The sequence below is a fragment of the Bos grunniens genome, chromosome 8 (assembly GCF_055505025.1).
Source record: "Bos grunniens cultivar Pamir isolate PY7600 chromosome 8, Bosgru_T2T1.0, whole genome shotgun sequence".
Taxonomy (NCBI): domain Eukaryota; kingdom Metazoa; phylum Chordata; class Mammalia; order Artiodactyla; family Bovidae; genus Bos; species Bos grunniens.
In genome coordinates this window covers 111571016-111592452 of record NC_141172.1, presented here as the reverse complement: position 1 = coordinate 111592452, position 21437 = coordinate 111571016, and the positions used below count along the sequence as shown (strand labels likewise).

Sequence of the window (21437 nt, the reverse complement as noted above, 5' to 3'; positions counted from 1 at the left end):
ACTCTTCAGAAACCTCCTGCTTCTCTCTAGAAAAGAGACAACTTCTGAGAAAGGACTGGCGTTTGAACTCTGGTCTTTCTGAGTCTGACACTAACAGAAAGCTGGATGTAAAAGCAAAGCCATCTGAAATTTATGGCTCCAAAGATGCCACCACCCGGCACAGAGGGCTTCTGACCTGTCCGTCTCACCAGATTAGAAACACAGTTCTCCCACACGGAAGCAGACGACGGGTTAATACATCACTTCACAGAGTTGTGTTCCTCCCCGACCCCTGCCCGATGGTCACTAACACAAAGCCTCGGCAGATGCAGGACAAAGCCTGCTTCACCAGCTCGTGCGCAGGGGTCACACCGAGCTTCCAGGTCCCGTGGGGGCCTGCGGCTGGGCCACGTCCACCCCACCACCCCCGGCGTGGCTCAGCACAGGACCTCTCGGGGGGGAGCACCTGGGGAAACGCAGACTGAGCTTTCTGGATGAAAGCGGCCAAGCTGAACAAACGAGCACACCACAGACGTTTCAGCAAATTCAGGGATGACCACTCTGAGTAACGACTTGACTGAAACGGCACCTAAGGTCTAAGGGGTGCTTGACAGACTTCTCTACACGGAAAGTGAGAGTCAGGCAGCCCGCTGTGCCTGCAGCGCTGCCCAGCCACCTGAGCCCAGGGCCCACAGAGGGTTACCGTTGTCCTCGTCGTCCTCGTCCTCCTCCTCGTCCTCCTCGTCCTCGTCCTCCTCCTCCTCCTCGCGGTCCTCCTCGTCCTCGTCCTCCTCGTCCATCTCCTCCTCGTCCTCGCGGTCCCCGTCCTCGTCCTCCTCCTCATCCTCCCTCTGCTCCTCGTCCTCGTCCGACTCGTCCTCCTCGTCCTCATCCTCCTCCTTCTCATCTGCGTCCTCCGAGCCGTCGCTATCGTAACACTCGTCCACCGACGAGCTGTCTGCCTTCACCGTGAACGGTTTCCGCTTGGGAGCAGGCTCTTGGGGCTGTTTGTCTTGCGTTTTTCTTTTTTTAGCCAAGGGACAACCGTACACACTGTTAAAAAGACAGAGAGAGAGAAGACCTGAGTTACTGTTGCTGAGGGTTGGGGCTTCGGGAGTCGTGGTTGGAGAGGCTGAGGTTCAGCACAAGTGCAGAGAGGGTGCGTGCACACAGGCTGTCACACGCGTGCAGCACCTGTGCACGGAGCAGCGACACACAGAAACCCAGCGGGCGAGGGTCTCCTCTCTCAGACGTCAGCACCATCCCTGTGATCGCCCGGGGACCCTCGCAGCATCCCCAACATTACGAAGCACGTGCGCATCACCCCGTAACTGACAACACAAGTTCACTAACTGTCTCTCCAAATATACCCGAGTGCACCCGAGTGTAACACACATTCTGAAAGTGAAAGCTGCTCAGGCATGTCAGATTCTTTTCAACCCCATCGACTGCAGCCCATGGTGTTCTCCAGGCCAGAATACTGGAGTGGGTAGACTATCCCTCCTCCAGAGGATCTTCCCAACCAAGGATCGAACCCAGGTATCCCGCGTTGCAGGCAGATTCTTTACCAGCTGAGCCACGACGGAAGCCCATGCATTTAGAAATAAGAATTAGTTCTGCACGTTGCATTAATACATATACATTATTGTGAAATATGAAAAGATATATGTTGTGGAAAAGCTCTGGATATATTTGGATTTGAATATTCTCAAGATAACACTGTATGTGTAGACAGAATGACCACTTTGAGAACACAGACCATAACATTTATCGATGAGAACAAGTTTCAAAGTCTACAGAAGTTGTCAGCCCTGCCCCGGCACTGCAGACAGCACTCGGCTTATCTAGCATCCAGCACTGATCATGCTGAAATTGCCCAAACTTGGGTGAGACCCTTAGGATAGGCATTCATGACATTTCCTTGGAAAAAAAAATTCTCCAAAGTGCTAAATATAGTCCTTTTCTTCCTGGAAACCCTGTATGTGTGTGTGTGTGTGTGTGTGTGTGTGTGTGTGTATACTACAAGGAATGAGGAGAAGACTTACAGGGAAACTGCTGTGGGTGATTATTCCATGTGTCTAGAATGAGGAGTGTGACCCCCACTAATAGCTGAACACTGTGGCAGGGGAGTCCCACAGACCATGATCAGCTTACTTTTGGGCCCAGGAATTCATTCAGTCATAACCCACCCAGTGCATCATTTTCTTGGCAGCCCCCTCTGTGCTGGCCTGTGCTGGCAGCAGACTCAGAGGTCAAGGGGGAAGATCCACCTTTCAGGTCACTTTTGGTCCGACAGGACTCGGCCCTGGCGGGAATTCTGCTTCAGAAGCTCTGATCACTGTTTGCCACGGTGCACCCAGCACCCAGGGGCAGGGGCACCTGAGGGCAGGGGCACTTATCAAGAGGTTGTCGAGTGACTAGACACAGAGTGACAGACATGTGACTAAAACACAGAGGGGGGTCACATCACAAGGAGGGGCGACAAGTCAGGGGAGCTGTGCGTCTCCAGGAAGAGGCCCCGCGACGGGCCTGGAGGGTTACACACAGGAGACGGGCCTGGAGGGCCACACACGGGAGACGGGCCTGGAGGGCCACACACAGGTGCCCGGGGGTGAGCACGGGGATCTGAGAGCTGAGTGGCGTCGGAGCAGCCTGCGGGCTGCTCAGGGACTCGGGGTTGAGTGCAGCAAACAGGAGCTACTGAGTTCTCTCATGTAATCAGCGGCGTGATCACGGCTGCATGTGGGAAGGTGATGCAGGCTCGGTGGGGAGGACATGGTGGGCAGGAGGGACGCGATGGGAGAAGGCAGCAGAGCCTCCCCGTGAGCCCAGTGTGATGGGCCTTCTGCCTTTTGACTGTTCTCATCTCTTAAAAACACAACAGTCAACCCCAGGATAATATTTATTGGAATCAGAGAAGCTGAAGGAAACACATACTGGTCTAGAGAGTGTTGCTAATAGGAAATAAACAGCTATCTGAGATTTCTCTTATGGGAATATTTACATGGATTTGGGGAGAAGCTGTGTCGATAATCTGGGACAAACATTCCATTGCATGAATGGCCACATCCTCTTGGCTTCCATCCCTGACAACTGGTCAGGTCCAATTTCCATTCCAACCCACGTCTTCCAGATGTGGTCCTGGATTTCAGTGGACTTGTTGATGTATTCACTCTGTGTTTATCTGAATAAGTCAGTGAGTGTAGCAATAAGGAGTCTTGTCCTTCTGGGCTCTGTTGGTGAACTTGTGGCTCACGAGGACTACTGTTACCTCCCCAAATCTCCTCTCTCTTGTCTCTGTCCATCAACAAGTTGTTGGGTGTTGATAGTTTGTTGCTGAACCACGAAAGACGCTGGGATTCTTGGCCTCTGGAGAAGAAGAATTCAATCCAGGACCAGAGATGAGCCTGATCGCTCAGAGCTTTTGTGTAATAAAGTTTTATTAAAGTATAAAAGAGATAGAGAAAGCTTCTGACATAGACATCAGAAGGGGGCAGAGACATCAAGGCTCGTCTCTGGCCCTGGATTGAACTTTTCTTCTCCGGAGGCCAAGAATCCTGGCATCTTTCATGGTTCAGCAACAATCTTTCAGTGCGTCTGCCCTGCATCAAAGCTACATGCACCCCAGGTGTTCACCAGAACAACCAGCCAACATGCTGTCAGCCTCAGGTTCATTCTGATGCAGGCAAATGATGGGAAACCAGCTAACCTTGATGTTACTCAGAATGGCCCACCTCCACTGGGCAATGGGAAGGTCTGCTGATGGTGTGAACCCAGCATGACGGTGTGATCTCCGCACACCAGTGTGAACCCAGAATGATGGTGTGAACCAGCACGCTGGTGTGGACCCAGCATGCTGGTGTGAACACAGCACAATGGTGTGATCTCAGTACACCGGTGTGAACCCAGCACAATGGTGTGATCTCAGTATGCCGGTGTGAACCCAGCACACCAGTGTGAAGCCAGCACGCCAGTGTGAACCCAGCACAATGGTGTGATCTCAGTACACTGGTGTGAACCCAGCATGATGGTGTCAACCCAGCACACCAGTGTGAACCCAGCAAGACTGGACTTCTTGCTGGTTCTCCCCTCTGCTACCCCAAACCCACAGAGGCTCAGACCTGAGATGGTGGGATTGTAAAGTTCAGAGCATGGGAATGAGACTGCCTTCTCTTTTTACCTGGATTGGCTTTATTTCTTTCTCCTGCATTTTGTAAACCATCTGGATTCATTTTTTCCAACTTTCTGGAATTAGTTGGCCTCAAGCTTCCAGTGTCTTCTGCCAGTTTAACATGGTTTGATGCTCAGTTTTTTTTTTCTTTATAGCTACTAATGTAAACTATATATAAAATTGTGCTCCACCTACAAACAAAATCAGGCTGTGAGTTCCTGGTATCGATTTTAGACATGACAATCAAGCCCCCAGGCCAGATTTTACTTTACTTGTGTCAAACAACTCCTGGATTAAGTGAAAGTGTTAGTCGCTCAGTTGTGTCCAACTTTTGTGACCCTTGGACTGTAGCCTGCCAGACTCCTCTGTCCATGGGATTCTTCAGGCAAGAATACTGGAGTGAGTTGCCATTTCTTTCTCCAGGGGATCTTCCCGACCCAGGGATGGAACCTGCATTCTCTGCATTGCAGGCAGCCTTTACTGTCTGAGCCACGAGGGAAGCCCAGACGCTGTGGCTGCATGGGCCAGGATGAAGACCCCTCTGTGATCAGCAGACACCTTCTGATCGACGATACCCAGTGGTCTGAAATATTTCCAAGTGAAGACTTTGGAGGAAACCCTGGGACACGCACAGGGGAGCATGGTGCCTCCTATGCCAGTGCGTGGACCCCGTGTCTGCTGAGGGGCGGGGCAGGACAGGACATGCCCAGCTGGGGAAGCACGATGTCTGCTTCTTTCTCACCTGTGGCGGCTGTGGTCCAAGAGCTGGAGAAGCCAGACTGCCTCCCAGCTGCTGCCTCCTCCAAACCCACCTGGGCTCACGTCTGACAATACATACGGTTCTTTCTAAAAAACATCCTCCGTGGTCCTGGAATGTCTCAGCAGGACAGAGTAGGCAGGAGAGTCTAAGGGAAAAGTGGCAATCTGGTGCCAAAAGGAAGCCCCAGGTATGAATGCGGCCAGCGCCAGGGCTGACCCTCACCACCCGCGGGCAGGTCTGGGCTCCTCCAGGGCTTGGCGTTCATGTCAGCATCGTGCCCCTCACTTCGGTTTATCAGCATTGCCATCAGCCTCCACCAGGCATCGGCTGCCTTTCCCACAGCTGCTGAGGGAACCTCGGGTGTGAGCGTTACTCGAGGAACGTCGTTGAATGAACAAATCAAGGTTTTCTCCACTTATTAGTAGTGAAAGCACTTACCACATCCTGGCATGATTATGGCTGACTGACACTCTGTCTTTCTCCTTTGCAGGACTGAGCCGTCGGCCGGAGGTTAACAGCTTGTTCTATTTTTAGAGCTGCAGTATCTAACAGAGTAGCCACTAGTCACACATAGCCATTGAAGAAAATTAAAGGAGATTTTGAAATGAACTGCTCAGATGCACTCGTCATATTTCAAGAGTCCAAGAGCCATGGGTGGCTTGTGGCTATGCCAGCTTGGACACAGTAAATTCTGGGTAAATATCTGCTGAGTGAGAGCCCTGTGGGAAGGACCTGGGCACTGAGTGGGGCTGAGCTTCAGGGGGCGGCTCAGTGTCCTGAGAAGCCGACAGCAGGAAAGCTCAGCCTTCCGGTCCGGTCCCTCGCGGGAACAAAGCAGATAACCATAGCAGAAGCAGACTCGGCCGCTCTGATGGACAGGGCACCACGCGAGAGCTGAGATGCTTCAGCAGGAGGCCAGGTCAGGCCTGCAGGCTCTGCCCAGGCTCTGTCTGAGCTGGGAGGCAAGCCGAGGACTGGGCACTGTCCACAGGGTCCCCAGGACTGCTCCTCATGCCCCTGCACCCCTTCAGTCTGCAGCACACACAGCACCCGGAGGTGACCACAAATGCACCCTGCGTGTCCTCTGCGCGGTGCAGACTTCAGAGCGGCAGTAGGTGTGATGACTGAGGATCGTGACAGCACGTGGAGCTGCGTCCGCGAGCTGCGTCCGCGAGCTGCTGGAAGTCACGGACGGAGGGCTGCAGCCCGAGCCCTGTGAACCCAGGCTTTGACGCTCAGCTACTCTGTGCTTCTGGGCACCTCGTACATCCTGCAGTCGCTGTAGTGTTTGCAGTCCTTTTGATGTTAACTTGATTTAAACCACGTTTAGTCTTTTGTGTAAGGCTGTTCTAGACAATTGGTGACTTGCCACAAGACCTCGCCGTGAACACACATATATAAAATACGGTGTACGACATGCTCTCAAGGCTGGTTTCCATGTTGCTTTTAATGGTATTTCCCTTGACATTTTCACTTCTCCAGTTTTCATACAAATGGGGACAGGGGCTCTGACACTGAAGAACACACCTGCCGGGTGTGCCCCGTGCCCAGCTCACCCATCACAGCTGCTGGCAGAGACCCAAGGTCTAGGATGAGGTGGATTTTGGAATGATGGACATCCTGTGTAAACATGATTCTGGAGTGCTGGGTTCTGCTGTCAGCCCAGCACTCACAGAACATGTATTCCATGCCTGGTTTCCCAAAATCTTTACACATATGGATCCAGTAAACCCTGCAGTGACCCACGGGGACGGGTGCTCTTTTAATTCCGTTTTCAAGAGACAGATACTCGGGGATATATGCTGAAAATCTCAAGGCTGAGTAACCCCAGACAAGGTATTTGACCCCCCGCCCAGGCACGGTTCACCATGTCTCGGTTTTCCAGTCTCCAAAGAGGGAGACACATGCCCGCCTCTCTTACTGGGGTGTGGCGAGGCCTCATTCACATGGTGACGTTTCTGGGCTCCCCACAGGTTGTGCTGAATAACTAGGCTGAATGATTCATTTGTGCCGGAGACGTTTTGAGCAGCGCAGAGGGCCCTCATCTCTCAGGACAGGAGTAGACAGAGCTACCCTCCTGGAGAGGATGGGGGTCGGACAGCTTCACAGAGGGCCCTCTATGGAGGGGACAGGAGAGACAGAGACAGAGAGACAGTGCAGTGCGGCTGCTCAGAGGCACAGAGACGGCCCTGGACACAGAGGCGCCCATCATGCTGGTCAGCGGCTTCCTGGGGGCACTGGGACGAGATCAGGAGAGTGGTGGGCTCACTGAAAACCCTTCCTAAGGCTGCAGTGTGGAGAAGGGGCTGGACTCAGGAGGGGACTGGACTCAGGAGGGACTGGACTCGGGAGAGGGGACTGGACTCAGGAGACGGGACTGGACTCAGGAGAGGGGACTGGACTCAGGGGAGGACTGGACTCGGGAGAGGGGACTGGACTCGGGAGAGGGGACTGGACTCGGTAGAGGGGACTGGACTCAGAAGAGAGAACTGGACTCAGGAGAGGACTCGACTCAGGAGAGGACTGGACTCGAGAGAGGGGACTGGACTCAGGAGAGGGGACTGGACTCAGGAGAGGGGACTGGACTCAGGAGAGGGGACTGGACTCGGGAGGGGACTGGACTCAGGGCAGGGGACTGGTTCAGGGGAGGGGACTGGACTCAGGAGAGAGGACTGGATTCACGAGAGGAACTGGACTCAGGAGGGGACTGGACTCAGGAGAGCGGGCTGGGCTCAGGGGTGGGCTGGCTTGCATCTTTGGTTTGTGGGGTCACTGTTCAGTGGGATAGAGCTGGCTTCCTCGGGAGGGTGGAGAGAGAAGACAGCTTAGACAGACATCCGGGAACAGGGGTGTCTGAGGCGAGGGAGGGGAGGAGGGTCAGCAGAAGGAGATGCAGAGGACAGGGAACCATCCAAGTGCCCAGGGCTCTGAGGAGGTCTGCGCTGGTCCCCAGCAGTTGCAGTCTGCTGGAGCGGTGGCCGTGGAGAGACCTGCAGCTCTGGACAGCGCTCAGTAGCCTCTGGGAGGCCACCAGAGCAGGAGAAGAGTGACCAGGAGAAGAGTGACCAGGCCAGGATGGGTGTTGTACTGGGACCTGGGTTTTGATGTGGCCTGGAAGGATGGGCCATGTCTACACAGACAGCGAGGGTCCAGCCATCACGCATGTGGAGAGTCTGCGAGCAGCATCGGAGCTGCATCAACACAAAAGTGAGTCTGCTGAGAACGCGTGCTTAAGTAACTTGCTCAAGATCACACAGCTATTCAACTTTGGGTAGCTAATTTAATCCCTTTCAGCCTCAACTTTTCCATCTGTAAGACGGGCACAGTAATTACTATTTTAGGCTTTTGGCAGCAAATGATAAATATAAAAAATATATAAGATCCCTTCTGATCGTGTGGAAGGGCCTCTCATTTTGTCATTCTCTCCTTCTTCTTGTTGTCTTATGTATAGCTGACATTCCTTTTCACCACTGAATTTTTGAATGGTTATTCCTACATGTCCTTAGAATATATAAAGGCATTTAAGAATACTTCAGAAGTAATTTAATTAACTGAATTATTCAATTAAGTGGCTAGCATACCAGATGTCTGTCTGATATCTTTCCAAGAACATATATATTAATAAAACCAATTCAGTTTTGACTACATATTGACATATTTCCTTAATTTTTTTCTTTTATTCTCTGTATACTCTTGTAAGCAAGAGCCAGACTGATTTGAAAAGTATATATATTTTAAGTTAAACGTGACACAAATATTCTGGGAATTTTAAGACGTTCAGTGAAGAATTTTTCAAAATGTTTTCTTGACCCTATTGCTTCAGAGAATTAAAAAAATCTGTTTCTGGAAGGCAGAGATTTGCTTTACTTTTTTATATAATTTTAAATGATGTAGCCTGTTATTAAATATTTATTGCCTTGAATGGCAGCTTAAAGATTCAAATAAAACACAATCACTATGTAATTTATTTTGACTCAAAAAGAACGCTTCCCCAGGGAAAGGCAGCAGCCTGGTGGGTCCCTGGCCCATGGGGGAGGTTGGGTGGAGGCGCCCAGGACCTGGCCCGCTTTTCCCAAAGCCCATTCCAGGAGATGAGGTTATCTGGCTGCTGAGATTGTTTCTCGTATTTTAAACACTTCCTGAAGTTCTTACAGTGCGCTCCCCTTCGTGTTCTTTTCACCTGGGTTAGCTTGTGTATCTCTGCTCTTCCAAAGCCCAAAGGACTGGACTGCAGCAGCCTTGGTGTGAGCGCAGCAGCGCACCCGCCCTCCCCGCGCCCCGCTCCGTCCTGCCCCCGCCCCTCCCCCCATCCTCCTCACCCCTCCCCCTCCGTCCTCCCCAGCTGCCCCTCCATCTTCCCCACCCCTCCCCCGTCTGCCCCGCCTCGTCCTCCGGCCGCACCTCCCTCGGTCCTCACCCCGCCCCTCCATCCTCATCTACTTCCTCTATTCCTGACCCTTCAAGATCATCTCAATCTGCTTTCTCCTTAAAGTCCTTCCAGGTCAGTCTAGAATTCAGGAGGCTCTGTCTTTGATATTCCATTGTAAATGAATATTCCGTCTGTAAATGAATGGACAAAGGAGATGTGGTGCATATACACAATGGAATATTACTCAGCCGTAAAAATGAATGAATGAAATAATGCCATTTTTGGCAACTTGGATGCAACTAGAGATTATTATACTAAATAAAGCAAGTCAGGCAGAGAAAGACAAATGTCATATGATATCACTTACATGTGGAATCTAAAAAAAGATACAAATGAACTTATTTCCACAACAGAAAGATTCACAGGCATAGGAAACAAACTTCTGGTTACCCAAAGAGAAAGGTGACGGAGAGGGATAAGCAATATACACAGTGCTGTATACAAACAGGTGAACACCCACAGTACAGAACCCGGAACTACATTCAGTGTCGTGTAACAGCCTATCGTGGAAAGAGATAAGAAAAACAAAAAACACGTAACTGAATCACGTGGCTGTATAGCAGAAATCAAAAGAGCATTGTAAATCAGCTGTACTTCACTTATAAAAAAGACTGATAGGAAGAACCAAGAATCAAGCTATATAAGGATTTATGATTTTGCCAGTGGTGTCTTTGCCCCAGGGACAAATATACAAGCAAATATATGCAAATGCAAAGCTAACGATTTCTTACTCTCCCTTAAATATATACTAGAGTTCTCCTTGAGATGCTCAGGACAGAGTACTTTGTCTTTCTAGGGCTGGTAAGAAATTATTCAGTTGTGGAGTAGTGAAAATTCTGGTAGTTGAAGGATGGAGCTGTTCACATGTTCAGCTTGGGATGGAGGGTATGCACGTGAACCTTCCTAGCTCAGACAAATATGACCACTCTTGGGCTCGTATGTAAACACCTGGTAGAAACACAACGAGCTGTTCATCACGTAATATATGCACAAACATGCAGAATATGCACACGCATAAACTCACTCTGGGGAACATCCGTCTCTTACAGAAATTAGGAAGCTTCTTAAATATGCATTTTCTAATCATTTACTGCAAGAGATGGCAAGCCACTCCAGTACTCTTGCCTGGAAAATCCCATGGATGGAGGAGCCTGGTGGGCTGCAGTCCACGGGATAGCTACGAGTCGGAGGAGACTGAGCAACTTCACTTTCACTTTTCACTTTCATGCAATGGAGAAGGAAATGACAACCCACTCCAGTGTTCTTGCCTGGAGAATCCCAGGGACGGGGGAGCCTGGTGGGCTGCCGTCTGTGGGATCGCACAGAGTCGGACACGACTGACGCGACTTAGCAGCAGCAGCAGCACTGCAAGAGAAATGCAAGCTCCTACCCCACATAGATGTTCAGAGCTGTCCTGTGGTCTGTGGTCAGATGCGATCACCCACGCTCAGGGTGCTACAGGCCTAGACTGTAGTTTAATGGGCATCAGGCTACAAATAATGAGCCTTAAAATCTGGTCATCATCAAGAGGATTCAGTACGTTTTCTCCACGAAACGGCCTTGCTTTTAATTTTTTTTGGCAATGGGTAGTTACAAGCTGTTGAGTCTGCACTTTTTCATTGTTGTTGACGGAAGCATCAACTTACAGGGACTTCCCTGGTGGCTCAAATGGTAGAGAATCTGCCTGTGATGCAGAAGACTTGGGTTCGATCTCTGGTCAGGAAGATCGCCTGGAGAAGGGCATGGCAACCCACTCCAGGATTCTTGCCAGAAGACTCACATGGACAGACGAGCCTGGAGGGCTGCAGTCCGTGGGGTTGCAAAGAGTTGGACACGACTGAGCGACTAACACCCACACCCCCCACGCATCAACTTATAACCAGATCCGGTCTGTATGGCTTCCCACTCAGGGTTCGGATGACAGCTCACCTGGACTCAGCTATTTTTACTGCAGTCGTTTTCATTTCTAACAGCCATTGGAAACGTGAGGTCCCGCTGTGAGAACAGGTTCCCTGACTGTGTTTGCCGCATGGCTCTCAGACGCGCCCTGTGTGCAGACGTGACCAGGGCCCAGCGCCCCTGCCGGGCTGGCCCTGGGCACAGGGTTCCACCCTCAAGGACTGGGTCCCCGCTGTTCCCAGCTCCACAACCCTCATTCTGAACGACGATGACGGGGGTGCCCTCGGGGGGCATGCCGAGCCCGGCTCTGACAGAGGCTGTGACCCTCTCGTTAGAGAGGGCGTGGCAGAAGCCGGTGGTGTGGGCAGGGGTCCCACAGGCCATTCTCTGGGAGGCCTGAGTGTGCTCGCGTGCGTGCGTACGCGTGCGGTCTGCTCCTCTCCCTGACCCTGACACCAGCTCTAGACGAGGGCGCTTGCTTCTCTGGTTGCTCAGAGGCTGCGTGGCCCAGCCCGCGGATCCTTCAGTGAGGCCCCCACCGAGGACACGGCTCACCTGTCCCTGCGAGAAGGTGCTAACCCGCCTCCCCATGCCTTGACCCCCGCAGGCCTGTGAGCTGGTCTGACAGCCCGTGGAGGGGCCTGCCCTGCTCGAGGGTAAGAGCTGCCCCGATCTCGTCCTGCGGAAGGTCCTCGAGGGGCCTGGGAGGGGATGCAGCTGTGCCCGACTGCCCCGGGGGGCACCTCCCTGATTGGGAGTCAGACCCCTCAGCTGCTGACGGGTGCAGAGATGCTGTCTGTGTATCCGTCTCCCTGTTCACTGACACCACGCGGACGAGGACTTTCCTTCTCTTCTCTCAGTTTTTTCCGCGAGCACCCACCTCCCCAGCATCAAGCAGGAAGACGCGTTTTAGTCCCACAGATGCGGAAGTCCTCCACGAAGGTCTGGACCAGAAGAGCTGGACGTGAAGCCTCCTGCTAACTGTGTGACCTTGGGGGGGTCTCAGCTCCTCGTCTGCAGGGGGAAGAGGCCAGTCCATCCCCCGGGGTCTCCAAGGGCGTTTTCTGGAACCCAAGAGTCGTGCGGCCTCTGCTCCCTGGGGCGCCCCCGCCCATGGAAGGCTTCTGTGGGGAGGGGTCTTAGGGGTGTCAGCCTTATTGCTAAGGCTCCTCATTCTAGAATTCTGTGCTGCTTCCTTTCACGGTGCCTATTGCCATCTGGTTCCTCGTATTTTTTTAAAAAATAGGTGATTCTCATCAATCAAAAGCCATCAGATACTGGAAAGAAATGAATAAGGACTGGTGTAGAGAACGTGGACCCCTTTGGGGGTGTCAGCTTCTCAGCATTTGAAGGACGACGGCTCAAAGGTATCACGTGGCCGTCCTATGGAAAAGCAGCAACCACAGACGGGAAACCGAAGGCCAGAGGCAGATCCCTTCAGGACAGGTCCTTCCACTCCCTGCAGCATGGCCTGGAGCTGACAGCAGCTCCCGCGGGGGACCACCTTCCCCTGCCACCCTGTGCCCCCTTCTCCCCCTGGGGCCAAGGACTCCGACCCTAAGGCTGGTCCAGAGAGGGAAGAGGAAGCCGGCCCCAGCCCCAGCCTCCCCCTGCTTGTCTCGGGAGTAGGACAGTGACGGGGGGCCCAGCCTTGCTGGGGGGGTTCCCCCGAGTTCGGGCTCAGGCCCAGCTCAGCAGGCATGCCACCTCCAGGAGGGTGCCTCCTGAAGGCCCACAGCCCACGGGGGTTTGGTTTCCCTAAAGGGACGCAAGGATGACGAGGAATCCCACCAGGCGCTGCAGGCTGTGCCCCTGCTGAGGGTCCTACTCCCGCAGCTGGTGGAGTCAGCCCTGAAGACAAGCCATGCAGAGTGGCTGGGCTTCCCTCGGTTTGCACATGGGGCTGGGCCACGGAACCCGGGGTCCGCCAGCCGACTCTGCCCGCCTCGAGGGCGTGGCTGTGATGCAGGGTCCCCGAGGGACCGTCCACCCGGAGGGGCTTGTCCCCCGCCTTCTGCTCTGTAGGAATCCCGCCGCACCACGGGTTCATCATGTCTTCAGAAATCAGAAAGAGACACCATGAGGCGTTCGACCTCCGGCACGTTGGGAGCTTGCGGCGGTTCCGCGCATGGGTCCCCTGTGAGTCACCACGGTCTCCAGGCTGAGAGACGCGTGGCTGAGGGGGCCTCGGCTTCATTGCTCGAGAAGGACCCTCACAGCGTCTTGTGCCTGTGGCATCTGTAAGTGGCAGGAAGGAAGGGAGACGCTTGCTCCGGCCCTGTCCCCTGCTCAGCGCTTTGGGGCCCCCACGCTGCGGGCTCTCGTGAGTGTCTGTGTGTCCAGGGTTCTCCCAGGACCCCTCCTGCTGCCTCTCTGGGCACATCCTCCCCTGCACCCTGCACGTCTGGACGCACGTGTGGGTCGCTGTCACGAGTCACACGCCTTACGTCAAAGGGTGGGTGTCCCTGTGTCCCGAGATATCCCTTCTGCTGGATGACTGTGTGTGCCGTGAACACTCGGCAGTTAGACAAACAGTGCATCTTGGATGCGGCCTGGAGTGTCGTATTCTACCTGGCCACAGAGGTGACCCCTGCACACCTACCTCTGTGCAATCCCTTAACTAAGCTGTCATCTCTGCAATACGCAGCAGAGCGAGTCTCCACACCAGATTGAAATCCAGCCTGAGCACTTGCTCGCTCGTTCCTGGTCTGGGGCGTCTTCTACACGCCCACACCTCCGTGCTGTGCAGTGACTGGTAAGCATCCGTTTGCCTTTTGTGTCATCAGCCTGTGTGCTTAGGGATGGTCACCAAGGGCAGGGCCGAGTCAAATGCAGCCCTCGGGTGGCCCCAGGGCCTCTGCGTGGCCGCAGAAGTGTCTGCTCGCTGCTCCCGGCTCCCGGCACCCCCTCGGTCAGGTGGGGCTACTGATACCCGCGGCCGGAGGGCCAGAGAGACTCGGACACGCTTGGAGCCCCACCTGGGCTGGAGGAGCCCCGGGCAGTGAAGGTGCTAGGCCCCGATGCCCACCCTGCTGTCCTTGCAGACCTGCATTTTTATCATTTGAAATCTAAAGAGGCTTGTCTACGACGTTCAGGCACAGCGTCCCCCTCAGGGGCTCCGACCCTCCCTCACACCCTTGGCTGTCTGGTGAGGCCTCTGCCCCCAGGCTTGGAATTCGGGGTAGTGGAGGGGGGGCAGGTGGCCATGACAGAGGACACAGCCTCTCACCTTCCGCCTGGCCCTGAGCATCGCCCGGAACCTGTTCCTCACTGAGCTCTGGAGGGTCTCAGCCGAGGCTCAGTCTCAGGGGTGGGAGGATGCTGGAGTCCAGCTCACAAGAGCAAGCTCATTTAAGAGGAGGAAAGCATGGCTTACCTTTCACAACATTCCTTTCCCCAGAATTTTCTAGCAATAGCATTGTTTAAAAAATTCCCAATCTTCTAAAAACTTATCCTTTTACAAAAAAAAAACTTCTTTCTGAATAAGAAGGAAGTGCTTTAAAAACAATGATCTCATATTATTTGCTGAAGGCAACAGGGACACCTCCTCCCCGCTCCTGGAAACACAGACGGCCCGTCTTGCCGGAAACACACTCCTGAAACCGGTCCTGTCCTCATGTCCTTCAAGCTCCGCTCCTCCCTGTGACAGTCTACCCCGAGGAAGGGGCCAGCAGCCACAAAACTATGCAAAGATGCTTATCCCACCCGATCTATAACTCGGAAAAGTTAAAAACAAACACTAGATAGTTTCTGGAGACCAGCTTGCGGCCGTGGACCCCGCCGTTGGCAGGGACGCAGGGCTCCTGGCTCGTCATCCCGCGGCAGGGTCCGCAGCCCCCAGCCCCAGTCTCAGCCAAGACACCGTCCACACATCACCAGCTCTGAAATGTGGCGGCCGGGTACCCACCACAGCCCAGCGCAGATGGTGGAGGGAGCCGTCATCCCTGACCAGAGCCCCACCGCACACCCACGTCTGCTGTATGTGCAGAGCGGCTTCAAAGCCATGGTTATACGTTAGCAATCATCAGGCAAGAAATCAGGCCTAGATGATAATTCCTTTGTTTCATCTTAACCAATACAGATTGTAAATATGAGAGAGTCTCCAAGTCCTTGCCTGAAAATACCTATATTCCTTCTCTTTGAATGCAGAGTTATTTAAAAAGTATATTTAATTTTATCCAGTGTCAAACATCTCCCCTGAAATGCATTACCTGTTTTATTGACAGTTTTAAACACACCGAATCAGTCACACTGTCTTCTGAAATATGTAACAAACGTGGCCAGGGCCAGCGAGGTGTCCACTCGGGCAGACCTGCTGGAGATGAGCAGCACACACATTGTTTTCTCAGGGTGATGGCCAGGAAGCTTGTTTTTCTTTTTTTAATAGAGGATTTACTGTGACAATAAAGGCGAACTGCCACCACAGCCCTGAAGTTTGTGTTTGCACACAGACAGCTCGTCATAAGGCGTCGATCAACGGCGGGTCTGGGAAACCCACTCGCTCCGAATCTTCACTTCATACAGACCAGTCCCTGGAACTCCACCTTTTTGCTTCTCTGCAACCATGCATGCAAGCTATCAAATAAATGGTAAAATAGGTACGCCCTGGCTCCTGATTTATAATATTAGTGACAGAAGGAAGGACGAGCACGCTGTAAAGTTCAGGGATGGGCGATGCCCAGCGATGTCTTATAAGGAATGAAGGGGCTGTGGATGCCCTGGCTCCTGGCTGGGCAGCTGCGTGCACGGAATTCTTCACCCACGCCCAGGCGTGCGCCCTGCTGCACAGCAGTCATACATTAATTAGAGCATAAACAGATACTGCAGTGTTGCCATGCACCCAAGTGGATCTTCATTTTTCACATGCGGGGCCCTACTAATTAAAATCAGCTTTGCAATTAAATGTGGGAAATTGTGTTAAACTTTCAAGCGTGGTTAGAAAAAAATGCAATTATTTTTAGGGTTTTTTTATTTTAATGCAAATACAAATTCTATCCATGTGAAACCAGTAAACGGAAAGTATAGGATCCCTATTTTTCTTTCTTCCTCTGTCTCTTTCTTTCTTTTTTGATTATCCAGGCTCCTCTCAGTTGCACGTCGCCATGCTCCACTGTCTCTCCCGGTGCCTGGCTCCGTTCCAAGGCTTTTAGTGAGAGCTCTCTGTCAAGGCATGAATAATACAGCCCCCAGGCTGCCGGCAGCCTCCAAATGAGGCGTGCGTGTATCAGGAAGGAGCCCTTAGCTCCAGCTCCAGAACAGGCTCCCGTGAAGACAGGCAATTATTCACCCGCGGCTGCTGCCATGGCAGTCACACTGGTGGGTGCAAAGGTATATGAGATGGGAAAAATCTGAAGGAGGAACACGCACCGCAAGCCAGAGAGAATCCAATAATTTTCTAATAGGAAAGAAATCTACCGTTTGGAGCTTTTAATTTTAAAGTTTCAGGATAAATTGATTTGATTCTGAATTTTCTAAATTGGGAAGGATTTAAATGTAATACCAAGGCCATCAACTGGCTTTTGCAAGACTCTACAGCTAGATTTCAGGTCAACTATCTCACCAGAATCCTGTGCTCAACAAACAATAACCTCAGCAAAACAGCTGTGAAGGGCAAATGTGAATAAAATCCATTAAATGTCAGAAGTAAATTCAGAGGGTTCACCAACCAGATCACGTGGAGAATAAATCCACATTAGGGACTCCCTCAGCCCCACACACATTCTCCTTCGTTGGAGACTTATATAAAAATCGCTGTTCAGAAAGAAGTAAGTAAAACCAGTTAATTTCAATGGTCCAGTATGTATCTAACTGCTGAAAGGAAGGCTAAAATTTCGAATTCCTCTACATTGCTTAATATTTATTAATCTGTGATAGATTTTTTTCAGATTTCTTTTTGCTGTAGAACATTTTTAAAGTCTTTATTGAATTTATTACAATGTTGTTTCTGTTTCATGTTCTGGTTTTCTGGTTGAGAGGCACATGGGGTCTTGGTTACCCGAGGAGGGACTGAACCCTCAGCCCCTGCGCTGGAAGGTGACCTCCTAACCACCGATCACCAGGGAAGTCCCAATCTGTGATAGATACTAATAAATATCATTCCCATCTCTAATTTTTACTAGGAAATTTTATAAAGACGTTAAAACAATAAGGCTTCTCTGGTGCCTCAGATGGTAAAGAATCTGCCTGCAATGCAGGAGACTCGGAGTCAATCTCTGGGTCGGGAAGATCCCCTGGAGGAGGGCACGGCAACCCACGCCAGTGTTCTTGCCTAGAGAATTCCAAGGACAGAGGAGCCTGGCGGGCTTCAGTCCATGGGGTTGCACAGAGTCAGGCACGACTGAGCGTCTAACAAATACTTACAGTCGTAGAGGGAGAACAATAAACTAGCCCTGATTTTGACAATGAATTTAGTATCTATTTATTTACCCCTTTGTAACATCAAGTTGCACTGTATCTTTAACACAATATTTTATATCAACTTGGGGACAGAAAATTGTGATTATAAGGCATTAGAATGTTCAATCTCAGTCAAATTTTCAAGAGTAAATTTTGGCAGGAAAGTTTTCACGTCCCACATTCTGGCTATCCTAGTAACAGGTCATATAATTCTCTGGATTATTGAACAACATCTTTTTCAGGTATTTGAACCATACTAAAACAGTTACAGATGGAGTGGACTGGGGCCTCTTGACCCCACATCTCTATCCATAGGATACCTATCTTCAGGCTTCCCAGGAGGTGCTACTGATCAAGAATCTGCCTGCCAATGCAGGAGACACAAGAGACGCGGGTTTGATCCCTGGGTTTGGAAGATCCCCTGGAGTAGGAAATGGCACCGCTTCAGTACTCTTGCCTGGAGCATCCCGTGGACAGGGGAGCCTGGCGGACTACAGTCCACGGAGTTGCAAAAGGGTGGGATGGCACGGAGCACGCACACCACCCAGGCCAGGCAGAGACCCCAGCCCCCGAGACGCTCAGGCAGCCGGGGTCCCGCACCAGGCAGCTCTTCCTGCACTTGCGTTCTTGCTGGTTCAGGGCCCCAGTCCTGGGCTGGCTCTGTGTCCTTTACCCCTCCCTACAGGCAGTCTTCCAGCCAACCAACCCAGAGCCCAGCGACTTCTCAACTCCAGGTTCACGGACTCTTCCTCCACGTCTTTCATTTTCTTCCTGCCACCCAGGCTGTAGGCCTGGAAATGCTCTTTTCACCCATCACCCACAGCTGTTTTAGACGCTTACGGTCACCTGTCTGCCTGCAGAGCAGGAACAAGGTGGTCCCAGGAGGAGAGCAGGGATCCAGAATGCGCCTCTCCCTGAACCTGGGTGTCTAAGAACCAGACTCTGGGAACTTACTTAGATGGTGGAGGGTTAGTTTTGCACCTGCAAAGGCAGCTCTGGGATTGGCCCCCGAATCACGTTTGAGATGCTACCTTCAGCATCTCTCACATAAATACCATTTTCGAAAAGCCGTGTGTACTCAGGGCCGTGGAGTGTGCAGAGTCAGGTGTGCAAGAGATGTAAGACTGAGTGGAAAGGAAGAGACGGGATTTGCTGTGGACAGAGACTGAGACTGCATTTTGGTTCATGAAGAATTACTTCCGGCCTTGATTGCAGATTCCATGACGATTTTGTCATAATTACGTGCTAATAATATAGAGCCTAGAAGAATCGGAGTCATGTGTCTGGATACTAACAATGTTTTGGAAGATAAAGGCTGGTGGTTTTGTCCCTGATCATGTGCATGTGAAAGTGTTAGTCACTCAGTTGTGTCTCTTTACAACCCCCTGTAGCCCACCAGGCTCCTCTGTCCATGGGATTCTCCAGGCAAGAATACTGGAGTGGGTTGCCATTTCCTTCTCCCAGGGATCTTCCCAACCCAGGGATCGAACCTGGTCTCCTGCATTGCAGGGAGATTCTGTACTGTCTGAGCCACGAGGGACGCTGACCACACGCAGCAGGGCATGAAAATGTTGACTGAGTTGGGGCCCTTGTGGTCAGTGTGAAGGGATCCAGAGATGGGCCTCAGGTCCAGGAGGGCGGCCCGGAGGAGGAAGGGGTGTGGCGCCTGCGTCGGACGCAGGGCCTGGCACTGCTCCTCCTCTCTCACCCTGACTGCTCGGCGACTCGGCACCACGTGGGGTGCTACGCCCAAGCCCCTGAGGTGCCTGGAGTTTCTGGTAAAACTGTGTTTTCCTTTCCCTTATGTGTTCCCCAGTTTCTCTCTCTGACTCAGCCTTTGTGCAGCTGTGTGTATGCTTATCAGGCAGCTCAAACTGTGAATGACTGACACAAACAAATGCCCTGAGTCGATTATCTGTAGTTCAAGGATACGGCTTTTGGATAAGGCAGAACATCCAATAAAATGATATTAGAAGTTTAACTCCCACCCCTTCGTTCTTAGCCAGGACTGTAAATCGTGAATTCCTTGAGAATTCAGACTGTCGATGAACTTCACAAGCATCACCCATCGGTTGGTCCTCCTCTGCCCTCTATTTCCGGTTTCTTAGGAACCCACAGCTCTGCCTTCCTTACCAAGGGAAAACGTCACCCATCTCAGCATCCACAGGAAACCAAATCCCCACTGAAGTGGCAAGACCATGGCTCAGGGCCACGGCCTCCACCCAGGGCCACAGCCACCTCCCAGGGCCACGGCCACCAACTGAGGCCACCTCCCAGGGCCACGGCCACCAACTGAGGCCACCTCCCAGGGCCACGGCCACCAACTGAGGCCACCTCCCAGGGCCACGGCCACCAACTGAGGCCACCTCCCAGGGCCACGGCCACCAACTGGGGCTACGACCACCGCCCAGGGACACGGCCTTCACCCAGGGCCATGGCCACCTCCCAGGGCCACGGCCACCAACTGAGGCCACCTCCCAGGGCCACGGCCACCAACTGAGGCCACCTCCCAGGGCCACGGCCACCAACTGAGGCCACCTCCCAGGGCCACGGCCACCAACTGGGGCTACGACCACCACCCAGGGCCACGGCCTCCGCCCAGGGCCACAGACACTGCCCGGGGACACGGGCACTGACTGGGGCTATGACCTCTGCCCACGGCCACAGCCACCACCCAGGGACATGACCACCGATCAGGGCCACAACCACTGTCCGGGACCAGAGCCACCGCCCAGGGCCATGACCACCGCCATGCAGGGCCTCCAAAGCGGTGAAATGGCGCACTGAAACTCTGACCAGTATCTGATTCTCTTAGGAATTATGCTAAAATAAAGATTACCTGGTAGACTTCATTTTACTACTTGAAATCAAATTTCCAAAAAATTTTATTTTTTACATTGTTGACTCCTTTCACCTGCCTCAAATTAATTTTTGCATGTTCAAATAGCTAGATATCAATATACTAAAAGAATGTCTTTTATTCTCAGCTACAAACTGACATGATGAGTGAGTACAATGAAACTGTAGCCTTAACAGGAGTACATTCATTGAAAAGTGCATCAGTAAAACCTGAGTGTTGGCCGCTCAGCCGTGTCCGACTCTCTGCGACCCCGTGGACTGTAGCCCACCAGGCTCCTCTGTCCACGGGATTCTCCAGGCAAGAACACTGGAGAGGGTTGCCATTTCCTTCTCCAAGTAAAAACCTGAAATGATGGGCAATTTCATCAAGACCCAAACTGAGGCCGCCGCACTGGTCTTATCTGAAGATGTCTCAGGTGCGCCGAGCCTCAGCAGGGGGCAAGGTGACACCTGTGTTGGGGGTGCAGGCATTTACGTGCATGAGAGCAGCTGTCACAGCGCAGAAACTGTCCTTTCAAAATGAAAGAGACAAAGCCAGATATAATTGAAATCTCACAAATTTGAAATAGCTACAGTCAGAAGATGTTGATGTGTACAAGAATCTTACCTACTACAAGGACCACCTTTCCAGTCTGAGAAATTCAAATGTCACCTCTTAGTTTAAAATTACTGATAATATATAGCCATTGACAAACAGAACGTAGAAAGCCTTACTTGACACCTCAGTGAGACTCCTGGGAGAGAATCTTACCTCTGACATGGCATTCTGCATGGTAATCAGCTTTACATAACAAAGTCTGTGGGCTTCGCAGGTGGCCTTAGTGGTAAAGAACTTGCCTGCCAGTGAAGGTAGATGTCAGAGACTCGGGTTTGATCCCTGGGTTGGGAAGATCCCCTGGAGGAGGAAATGGCAACCCACTCCAGTTTCCTTGCCTGCAGAATCC

At 52.2% G+C, this 21437-nt stretch overlaps 1 protein-coding gene across 21 annotated transcripts in view; it reads right to left on the bottom strand.

The window, feature by feature from the left end:
• The window catches only part of MYT1L (myelin transcription factor 1 like), a 393751-nt gene that overhangs the window by 106549 nt on the left and 265765 nt on the right, over nt 1-21437 (bottom strand). For all 21 annotated transcript variants that reach the window (XR_015168803.1, XR_015168802.1, XM_086414068.1 and 18 more), the window contains one exon: nt 683-1032. Coding sequence is in view for 19 of the 21 variants with exons in the window: in XM_086414068.1 (XP_086270194.1) it covers nt 683-1032 (350 nt within the window). In the remaining 2 variants the exon portion in view is untranslated. The remainder of the gene's footprint in view (nt 1-682; nt 1033-21437) is intronic.